At 35.2% G+C, this 11,619-nt stretch overlaps 2 protein-coding genes across 3 annotated transcripts; one reads left to right on the forward strand and one right to left on the reverse strand.

The window, feature by feature from the left end:
- Positions 1-320: 320 nt before the first annotated feature.
- LOC104236536 (nucleoside diphosphate kinase 1) lies at positions 321-1,995 on the forward strand. The gene is made up of 4 exons (XM_009790477.2): positions 321-591; positions 777-825; positions 1,283-1,514; positions 1,703-1,995. The coding sequence occupies exons 1-4, from the start codon at positions 541-543 to the stop codon at positions 1,815-1,817; spliced, it is 447 nt and encodes a 148-aa protein (XP_009788779.1). The 5' UTR covers positions 321-540; the 3' UTR covers positions 1,818-1,995.
- Positions 1,996-3,295: 1,300 nt separating this feature from the next.
- LOC104236535 (uncharacterized) lies at positions 3,296-9,666 on the reverse strand. 2 transcript variants are annotated; one of them, XM_009790476.2, is made up of 10 exons: positions 9,098-9,565; positions 8,909-8,989; positions 7,711-7,820; positions 7,048-7,116; positions 6,806-6,921; positions 6,616-6,670; positions 4,809-4,929; positions 4,477-4,524; positions 4,155-4,249; positions 3,296-3,741 (listed from the first exon to the last, which is right to left on the reverse strand). In XM_009790476.2, exons 2-10 carry the CDS (start codon positions 8,931-8,933, stop codon positions 3,640-3,642), a joined length of 741 nt encoding a protein of 246 aa, XP_009788778.1. In that variant the 5' UTR covers positions 8,934-8,989; positions 9,098-9,565; the 3' UTR covers positions 3,296-3,639. The 2 variants fall into 2 exon arrangements, with proteins under 2 accessions (XP_009788778.1, XP_009788777.1); XM_009790475.2 differs by lacking the exon at positions 8,909-8,989 and having other exon boundaries at positions 9,098-9,666.
- Between the last annotated feature and the right edge of the window lie 1,953 nt (positions 9,667-11,619).

Here is an 11,619-nt window from a genome sequence, read left to right on the forward strand (position 1 = left end):
ACGATTTCATCCATTTTCGGTCGTCTCTCTTGCATTTATTATTATTAATAATAATACCATTATATACCATTTATTGCTATTTAATGCTATTCACTTTGTATTTGGGCTATTAAATATTATTTATTGTTACATATTCACTGATATTCCTACATACTATATGATATTTTACCAAGGTACTAGTTAAACAATATTTTGAATATTAATATTGGCTAAAATTAACCTTATTTTATTAAAAAATTAATTGTTTAAACCTAAATCTAAATTTTGGGTCAAACAGATTACAACCTACATAATCCTTTTCCATTATGTTAAATTAAATTAAATTTTCTTACACTCGATCGAATTAAATAAAATTTTGTGGATTTTGTTTTCCAACCGGTTATACAAAAACAGAATATTCCAAAGAACAATTAGGGTTTGCTGTCGAAAGAGCCACAAATCCACCACCATATAAATACCTCATCTTTCACTCTTCGCCGAGTGCTGCGTACTGCTATTCTAAATCCATATACCCTTTTTCAGAACATCAAAGAAGCGAAAATGGAGCAGACTTTCATCATGATCAAGCCTGATGGTGTCCAACGTGGCCTGGTTCGTCTTCCTAAATGATTTTTCTTTTTATCTATACACGTTTTCCATTTAGATCTATAAGCTAGAGCTTTGATTGATTCGATTTTTGTGTTTGTTTTGAAATTTTTGTTCATTACGTGTTAGAAATTGCCAATTTTCTCTGCCTGTTTACCTTAGCTATGCATTGATTTTACGTTATGGTTCAGGTTGGTGAGATTATCGGAAGATTTGAGAAGAAAGGATTCTCTTTGAAAGGTAATCTTTGCTACTCAATTATGAGAAGTATGATTGATTAGTCTTATGCTGCTTTATTAGTACTTAAAAGTTAAAACGATTTCCTTATAGTCCGCCCCATCATTAGTAACAAAACAGACTTATTATTAGTCAGGACCCACTCAGTGTTGATGTTGATTTTTGATTCTTTTACCTGATTGTTAAATAAAAGGATTGTAGCTCCAGTTGTGAATTGAAATGATTTTAAGTAAACTAATGGTTTACTTTGTTTCCTTTATTTCTCTTTCTTCCATGTAATTTGTCTGTAAATTGGTGAGTAATTCTTGTCCATTGTATGTTTAATGTGTATGGGGTGACTTGCAAAATGGTTGCTCTATGGTAAAAACGATTTTCCAATCAGTCATTATTTTATTTTGGGTTTTTATTTTTGACTATTTCGATTAATTTGTGTCATTATTTTTACTTTGTTTGGGTATAGGCTTGAAGCTCATCACTGTGGATCGTGCCTTTGCTGAAAAGCATTACGCAGACCTGTCTGCTAAGCCTTTCTTTAGTGGGCTTGTTGATTATATTATCTCTGGCCCCGTTGTTGCAATGGTCTGGGAAGGTAAGGGTGTAGTTACCACTGGCAGGAAGATCATTGGAGCAACAAACCCATTGGAGTCTGCTCCTGGTACAATCCGTGGTGATTATGCTATTGACATTGGCAGGTAAAACACCGAGTACCCCATCTGAACATGCATTATTCTTTGCCAATAGGTTGGACTAATACTATCTGCTTTAGCAGCCTGCTTAAATTTTGTTATTAACATCTGTTTCTTAAGAGTTGGCCAAATTGGTATATTTACCTTTGACCTTAACCATGGTGCTTGACCTGAGAGAACCTGTTTGATTGTAGGAACGTTATTCATGGAAGTGATGCAGTCGAGAGTGCAAGGAAGGAAATTGCTCTTTGGTTCCCCGAAGGAGTTGCAGAGTGGCAGAGCAGCCTTCACTCTTGGATCTATGAGTAGAAAAGTTTTTTTACTTTAGAACTCTATTAATGGCCTGCCTGTTTGGGTGTAACTTGTGAATTTTGGATGTGATTTGAGTCTAGAAGTTTGTTGTTTGAGGTTTTCTGTCATTCCCTATTTCAAGAATATTTAATGTGATCAGTATTACTTTCGTGATATTTAGTCCTTTTGTGTGCTTCATGTGGTCCAGTTTCAAGTAATTGAGCTTTATCATTTGTTAGCTTCACTATCTGTCAAAAAAATCAGCCGAAGGTTAAACAATGTTCCCATACTGTACTGTGGCTATGAATGCACAGACCATTTTTTGTTGTGCGCGCAATTTGCTCTAGGTGTAGCACTTAGGTGCATTAGATGTGCGTGTGGATGCGAATTTGGTTTCTATCATATTGTTGCTACAATCATATTTGCCCAGCTTAGTTTTGAAGCTTGGTGTCCACCGGGATTTGGGTTGAAACAAGTTCCAAGTTTAGCCTATTCGGTGTTTCTTTTTAGCTGTGGTATTTTATTCTGTACTTAATAGGCATGAAATGGTACTTCCGGGAGGGTGCACTCTTCTCTTCAAGGGTTGCATAAATTAGGGCTGGTCAAACACCAAGCATCACATACCGGAGGAGAACATAGCTAAGCCTTAAGTGGAAATATTTCTATTTGCTCCTTTTTTGGTATAACATGGCTAGAATCAAGGTTAACAACATAGGCGCGAAATATTTCTTTTTGCTCCTTTTTTGGTATAACATGGCTAGAATCAAGGTTAACAACATAGGCGCCGTGATAGACTTTATTAGTAATATACATAGGTTGTAATTGGGTTATACACACCAACCAGCACTATCTTTATGCTGTTTTTTCTAATATGATACATTACTTGTCACCAAAAAAAAAAAAACACACAAATTTGAGGGCTCGGAATGTATTGTTGCAGTTGGATTCTTGCACTGCACTTGGAGCATGGTGAGAGCTAGGGCTGTCGGTTTGATAGTTACTTTTGGGCTCATGGGCTGTTGAATGCCCATCAGCCTGGCAATGCTGAAGGGGAAGGGGGGTGTAGCGGCAGGTGGCTGGCACTTTACCAATTCTGCAAATTGAATCCTCTCGATAAAATGAAGGTGACTAATCTGGTGCATAATAGACGTGTAGTAGGGGATTCCAGAATTCCAGATCAATCAATAGATATTGACACTTTAAGTCATCCAAAGACTTCAAAAGGTGCAGACACATCCGTGTGCAAGTCCAATGCTTACTGGTTCAAACTCTATTTTGGGTAAGGGACCGATTCTCCTTTTTCCTTGGACTTCTCATATACTACGACATCACTTCACAAATGGGTTGGTGGGCAACAATTTGTACCGTTCAATTAATCATATGATTGCGGTAATATAAATTAGACTAAATGGGATTCGAGATAAGATGAACATAGGCCGTACGTTAAAGTTAAGATAATGCGAATATCCGCCGATCAGTTAGTTTACACAGGCACGTCGTGGTCTGAAGTCTCTATCATAATAGCCGATAGAAGGGTACCACTTTCGATTTACTTAAACCAAAAAGGTAGTCGAAGGACAATTCTTCGATTTCCTACCACCAGTGTTGAGACTACTCAGCAGTATTGCCCCTTTCCAAATTCAAGAAACAAGGGTACATTGTACTTGCTCTTACATTACCAAGTTCAGGCACTGTATAATCCCCATATTTCCTCTCCACCGACTTCTACAAAGTAACACCCACTACCGAAAGCTACTAATGTAAGAACAAAACCAATAGATGCCACAAAACTTGCATACAAAAGCCATTTTCATTTTCTTAAATGTCACGACTACAAACACTATCGACTAAGAAGGCTGTACGAGGGCAAATCTTCCAGCCGTGTTATGTCTTCGTGCAGAAGCTCCTCTTCCAGTTGACGACGAGTAGCCTTCATGACCGTCTGAAAGAACATATAACATAATATAAAATCATGAATGCAGGCCTCTTCACAAGAAGTAGTGTAGTATGAGGAGTAAACAAGTAAGTAACTAGATAAGGAATACAAGTAATAGTACAAGTAAACTTGATAAGATACTACTAGTGACAGCAAGAGTTAACAAACATGGAACGCGGAAACATTCTTAAAAGCTTCCTACCGAAGCAACAGTACACAGAACTGCAGCTATGCTCCGGTGCCAAGGAATACACATTTCTTTGATATCAAGATATACTAGCCAAAGCGAAACAACTAAGAAAAGCATTTAAGTGAAAGAGGCATGAAAACTCCTTCAAACGCAAACGAACTGGATTAGAGATGAGCACAGTTTGAACATTCCAAATATAACTAAATCTCAGGAAGCCAAAAGTACATACATTGAAGTCCATATACGATGCGCGCATGGCAAGCCACTGATGATCCATCAATTTAAACGTGATGCAATATAGAAGATCAAAAGCCGACTCATTTTCTGCAAAAAGGAAACATCTTGCTTAGAGGAGCAAAGGTGCAAGTTAAAGTTCATATTTCTAAAGGACTAAATCGAAATTCACCGACTTTCATTTTTTAACACAGAAGATCAGCAAAGGAACACGAAAGGCGCATCTAAACACAATAACTGAATGCATCAAAATAAAAAGGAAATTAACAGTAGTTAAGCAAAACTGAAAGAAGAGACAGATCTTGTAAAAGATTTACCTGCAAGAAACTTCAAGAAAGTAGCTCCCACCAGATTTCTGGGTTTTACTGCAGAGTTGAAGCACAATTAACAAAGTGATTTGGAAACAAGTCTTCCAGGGAAAATTACGTATATTTGGTTTGTATATATACTTGTGCATGAGAGAGTTCACAAGTACTATTTAGATTCACAAGTCCTAGAACACTGCTTTTTGACAAACATGAAACTGGTTGTAACAACAGTCAAATCTCATTTTTCGTTAGATGGATCCATTCAGAAGCATATATACTGGAATTTTGGTTAAGACTTCAGTAATTTTCAGCATATAAAAGAATGTAGATGGTACACTTACAAGCTTCCAAATCGAGCATCTGGATAAGCATAAATGTGATGTTGACGCCAGCAACAGCGAATGGATATTCCCAAATTGCTCTATCACCTTCCTGCTTTCGGAGAAGATCCTGGAAAGATTTCTGCAAATAAAAGTAGGAAAAGAGAATAAATAGATGGATCTAGAACTTTATAATGCTTGAGTGTCACATAAGCATTTTAACTAGGTGCTAAAGATTTTAAGTATTTATTTTCTGTTATATGTGATATATTTTACATTGCACACTGTATATAGTCATCTTACTTTTGAAGAACCCGTCGTTCGCAGTAGATAGATTCCGATTATTTCACATAATATCAAGAAGATTATGCGCTTTTTCTTTTAATAATTGTTGGTGCAGTAGACAAAATTGTTGTACTTTTATTCATGAATGCTAGATTTAAAAGATCATAAGAAACATTACGCCCTCTGGAATCTTTCACCAACATTGAGTAGCACAAAGCCACATGCTAGTGCTAATAATAGACACAGTCAGATATTTCACATATAATGAAGTAGATTATGTAAAGTTAAAGAGCGGCTCTAACCAGTTTTGTTGTTTCATGGATGCCAGAATTATAGGGCCACATTTCTAATTTAATTTACAAATTTGAAGGCTTCACATTCACATAGTCAGTTGTTCAAAGAGAGTAAAATTTGCAATTTAGCAGAATTATTTTCAGAAATTCGTTGAACGTCTTAAGCTGTGAGCTCACTGTCTTGGTTCAGTCTTTTCTGAGAAGTATCTGATAGATATATTCAAGCTTGTCATATAGACTTATTCAAGCATGCTTATCAACCATTAAGTGTTTATCACCAAGGTTTACCATAGAACAAAGTAATTTATAAACACTTACTTCTAAATTAAATGATAAATATGACATACACAACTGCATAATATCAGGCAATCCAACATCACAAATAATTTACCAATTTAGATTTGAAGTCCAAGGATAACTTTGTGCTAACTTTGAAGGCCTCAAAAATACACACAGACTCAGGAACCCAGCCATGATTTTTTTCCACCTCCTCCACAGGTGACTCGAATCTCCAATGGTTGGAGGAGAAAGGTCCTTACCACTAGACTATCTTTTCACATAGACTTCTTACAATTTTGTTAATATTGTTAGCCTATAAGGATCTGAAATGTTCAATAACGTAAATGAGCGCATGAAGATTAGCAATTCATTGTCTGGCTATCAAAAAGTTATCCACTTTTACAAAAAACAAAGAGATGCATGACAGTAAAGCCATTTTTATCTTTTGGTTAACCAACTTATAAAGCATTCCGACTAATTTATCCCATTGCTGTACATTTCAGCCATTAACACTAAATAATTAATGACAGAAATACTTCTTCCAGCTATTTCAACAAATTTTAATATGCTGCTATCACCAAGAGACCACTAGGTGCCTGCATGTATAACATTAGAAAAGAATACAGAGATCATCCACACATCAGGGAACCCATCCCTCCACCAACTATCATGATTTTCAGGGTTGTTGAGCAAGCAATTAAAAAACATATGTTTTCTGTGCATAAGGAAAGAAAAACGTGCAGCAGAAGTAGTGAAGTAACTCAAGTGTAACACAACGATCTGAATAGCTACAATCTCAGGATGCAAATTCATAAGACCTGCTTAGAAAAATAACCTAGACCTGTCAGGTCTACAATGGCCACAAAATCACGGTAAGTCTCGACACTAAACATTAGCTTTTCCAAGTAAAGTACACGTTTGCTTAGAAATTTTGGCTTTCTCCCACAAAAAGGTGACTAAAGAGGACATACCGGGAAGTTCCTTGCAAAGTATAACAAATTCTCCAGCGATATAAATCCACCACCCCTACAGAATCAATCAAACAGCTTAAAAACGACCCAAGATTGCAATAGGCAGAAATGGGAAATTAATCTGAAAGATGCTGAAATAAGCTTGAGAATATCTTTTTTTTTTGTTGGGAGGAGCGAGGTGCTGATGTACCTAAAGTCAGTAGAAGGATCTTTTCCTTGCCAGCCCATTTCTTTCCACTGTTCAGATATTAAACTACGAAGTTCTTCCTCAGGAAAGGCAACTTTCCATAAAGCTTTTAAAGCTTCCTTTAGGTAAAAAAGAACAAAGAGAAATGAGAATGTGAGAAACAACCTGAATGAAATGTCAAAGTCTTAAACATATCACCTCATAACCTTATTGCAAAACACTTAAATGTCTTACACAAAAGGTACCTGGTGTTCAGGGATAGAACTATCATATGCAACATCTATACGGCTTTGTAGCCTTAGCAGACATTCCTCCTGACATTAACAAAGTGAGATAAAACATCACTAGCATCCAATATGTCAAAGACATTCCAAACTTCCTTACCATGGCTAAGCTATTCTTTTGCATGACATTAGAAAAACAAAAACAAGAAAATTTGACGTGGACAACCAGACACCCACTAGAGAGTTGTGGCCCATCTCATTAAAATGGAAAGCCAGAAAATTTTGACAAATCACTTGTGCCTAAGACATGACACAGTTAGAAATAAAAAGCACAACATATCCGGATGCACAAAATGAGCACAGTTAGAAATAAAAAGCACAACATATCCGGATGCACAAAATGAGCACACATGACACAGTTAGAAATAAAAAGCACAACATATCCGGATGCACAAAATGCGCACATTTGTCCAACTCAACAACAAAAGCAAGAACGAAATTGAAAAATACAAACTAAGAACTCACACAACAGGACTTCTGAGAGCCATTCCAAGAAATACAAAAGTTCAACAGGAAAGGAACAAGCAGATCTGAAATGCATACCACTACATTGTGTTTTATGACAATCTTAGCATTCAGCAAGCAGGATATTTAAACTTCATATAAGCTCCACAAACATATTACCTGGGCTGGAGTTAAATCAAATGATGGACGAGCATCACTCTCCCTCCTTTGAGCACAAACACATGAAAGGCCTCTGCCAAGCCACGCTGCTGATCCTGCCACAACCTCCGCTGTAACAAAATAAAATGATTGTATAAAGAAAATGGGAATTCCAGATTTTCCAATGATGACATGCTTCTATTATGGGTGGGACTGGAGCAAGGATGATACAGATACCAGATAGAGAAGCACTTCTATCTAAAGACATGTTCACATCTGAAAAGAAATTTTCTGTCATTCTCAGTATACTGTCAACGCTCAACAATGGCACAATTAAGCAACGAGGATTAGCTGAATTGCATCATCATGCAAATATGATAAATTGTAGCACATGGCATGAAAATGGAAATAAACATAAAATGTGTTCTTATGATTTTTTTGCTTTGTAAAAATGTGTTCCTATGATACAACCTAAACATCATGGGCTGTAGTAACACAGTAGAAAATGTAAAGGACACTTCCTGCTTGACTTAGTCCTTCAATCATAACATAAGTTTCCTTTCTAGTATCTGATTTGATAAAAAATCATAAGACTTAATTAAGCACTAAGGAAAACAACTCATCATGCTACGTGGATACAATCAAGAGCATATTAGCAGACTGCTTCCTGCAAATATACTGGGCAAATAATATTTTCTATTGTTTATAAAAACATTTAGTTGTACAATTTGATAAACCTACATTCAGAATCAATAAAATGGAAAGAATGGTTCCAGAAAAGCTGAAAAAGCCAATATTACATCAGTTTATGTTACCAAAATTCTAAAAATGAGCTAGGTCCAGATGAATAGCAATTAGCTTCAAAGGTCTAGCTAGAATTTGGTATATAGCTTGTCAAAATGCCCGAATGGTTCTAAAACATTGAATATAGCTGAAGTTCAGCACGTGATGATGAATTATACTACATATTTTTCTCCTAGACAACCAAATTCTGTTACTAAAACGGAACGAGTTTCCCTATGCAGACGTGTTCAGAATATGCTCCAGTGCAGCTTTATCTACAGTAGATTTAAGTACTGGTGAATCACATATTAAGTTATTAACTCTATGAAACCAGTCTGTTCATAACAAATTCATGAATCTGTTGATTATCCAAAAGATGGGGCACGTCACGCCAAAATTCAGGGGAAGAGAGAGGAAGCAGCGGATGCAAACTCACCACAAATATCAATGCAAGTAGGCATGAATGCAACTAACTTTTCAATTCACAGATCCAAAACCTCATAGTATAAATTTACTCCTGACATAGATAGAGACCAATCGGTAATACAGAAATACACAAATTTTGAGGCCACAAAACAGAGAGAGAGACGAGCGAATGTTTGTAGTGTTAGGTAAAGGAATATACCAGAAGTTGAATGGCAAGTATTGCCTCTTTCAAGTCCTTGAGATATCCTCCTCACTGCCACGAACGATCCTCCTCTATCCTCCATAATACTGAAACTAAAAAACTCTTCTCTACAATATTTGCATCACATTCAACTCCTCCAATAGCTACAGACCTCCGTCAATGGAAATGCTAACAGTTCAAAGTAACAGAACTGAACCGATATTTAATAAGCAAAAAAATTGCAATAACGAAGTTGAATTTCTTTTACAGTTTCTCAAATAGAAAATGCGCAATTCCTCCGTTCGAATCTCGAGATCTGTTATCACGCTTCTGCAGCAAGGGAGTGTGTGTATATATTTTTGTGTATTTATAGGTGCAAAAATATAGCTATATCTGAAGGTGAATATGTGTATATATAGGAAAGATGATATCTATAATATAGAGAGAGAAAACAGGAAGAGCGAAATTCTCTCTCTAGATTTGTTTACTCTGCAACTTATTCTCCCCGAAGAGATTTGTTAATGGAGAAGAGAAGAGCGAAGTTGGGGTGGGGGGAGAGAGAGGGTGGGTGGTTTTCGGGATTGAGGGGTGTGAATGTGATATAAGCTGTTGAGCAGTTTTGTTGAGTTGGGTGGCATTCGCGTCCGTTACAGAGGACCCCGGGTGGGGGTAGGTGTTGAGGGGGAGACGGCGATTATTGAGAAAAAACGGTTACGGCTTTGAGTAATGGGGTTTTTTATTGCAGAATTATAAATTGAGATATTAAAACCAGTTAATTACAAGAAATTGACTGCTGATTTACTAGTTTTTGTCAATGCTGGATAGAATTCGTGAATTAATTACGACTATGTAGGAAATTGCATCTTTTGAAGATTTTTTTACTTAGAACAACTGAATTTTTAAATACTAAAACTTGATGAAAATATTTGGTAGACTAATACGTTATACGTCTAATTCATAGCTAGTATATTTTGACTTGTTGGTCAAGTAGAGACGTTTTTGGGAATTTATTACATAAAAGGTGATTTTATATTTTGCTCTATGCAGAAGGATAACTTCTCATTTTCATAATATAATAATAATAATAATATATGGGAGCTTTGGAGGGACAAGTAAATAGAGGAGATCCAAAATTTGAAGTTTATGGTTATATATATCGACTTTAAATGAATCTGTTATAGTTATTAAATTTATAGTTAAATATTTAATAAATTTTTTAATACATTTATAAGATTTAGACAAAAGATACTGAATTCACGTGAACCATAACAAATACTATAGCTTCGACCCTCACGTGAACCAATAACAAATACTATAGCTTCGACCCTACAAGTAAAATAAGCCTAACCAGATTAATAGCTTGTTTGGCCAAACTTTAAAAACCAATTTATTTTGAGAGTTTTTTTCTTAAAAAAATGCTTTTCAAAAAGTTTGGAGAGAAACAATTTGTGTTTGACTAATTAATTTGAAAAGCATTTTTCAGCAGCAATTAGTTTTTGACCAAGCTTTTAAAAAGTGGTTCTAAATTTTTTTTCTTCTCAAAAGTGCTTTTCAAAAAAAATATTTTGGAGAGAAACTATTCTTTTCTGCTTTTCAAAATCTGTTTTTGTTTCTACTAAAAAAAAAAGAAAAATCTTCCAAAAACTTGGCCAAACACTTCAAGTTTGAAAAAAAAAATATTTTTAAAAAAAATATATATTTATCGCATTGAAGAAGTTTGGCCAAACTAGCTATAAGCTATAAGTCCTTTTGTTTTATTAGTCTTAAAAGCCTTTTAAAAACTATTTCCTTCTCTCATCAAAAGAGCTTTCTTCAAAGTTGAAATTAGCAAAAGCCAAAAAAGGTTATATAAAGGTGGGTAAAGAATAAGATAATCATGTATTATGTTTAGGGTGACAAATGGGCGGGTTGAACTGAATTTGGATGAATCAAGATGGGCTAATAATGGATCATAACCCAACCCATTCAACTTGACTCATGTTTAAGAACCATGCTCATCTTGCATAAAAAGCCTTTTACCTTAAAAAAACAAAAAAAATTGAAAAACTGGTAAAAAAAAAAACAAAAGAACAGAAATTTGAAAATACAAAAAAAGTAATTTTTTTGAGGGGGTATGCGCCCGGGGGGTGGGGGGTGGGGGCGTAGGTGTTGAGGGGGAGACGCGATTTGAAGTCTATTCTTCTTTTTTGAGATATAAATAAAGTTGTTAATAAATTTTTTTATAATATTCTCTTATAATTCTTGCTCGATTGATAATATAGCCAACTTATTTAATCTTTCTTGAGATATTATTGATCTTATATAAGTTTTTACAAAGCAATAGAAGTATAGAACTATTGGAAGCTTAAAAATATTGATGAACACTTGAACTAGTAAAACATTGGAGAAAGAAGGTGAATAATAAAATCTTGGAGAAAGAAGTGAGTAAGAATATCAAAGAAAAACACAAAAAATATGTAGGTTTTTATGAAATATGAAGAGATTGGGAAAAAAAATTGACTTGGACAAATTAAGGAAGAGAGAGCAAATTTTTTAATGAA

Source organism: Nicotiana sylvestris, chromosome 1, assembly GCF_000393655.2.
Source record: "Nicotiana sylvestris chromosome 1, ASM39365v2, whole genome shotgun sequence".
Classification (NCBI taxonomy): domain Eukaryota; kingdom Viridiplantae; phylum Streptophyta; class Magnoliopsida; order Solanales; family Solanaceae; genus Nicotiana; species Nicotiana sylvestris.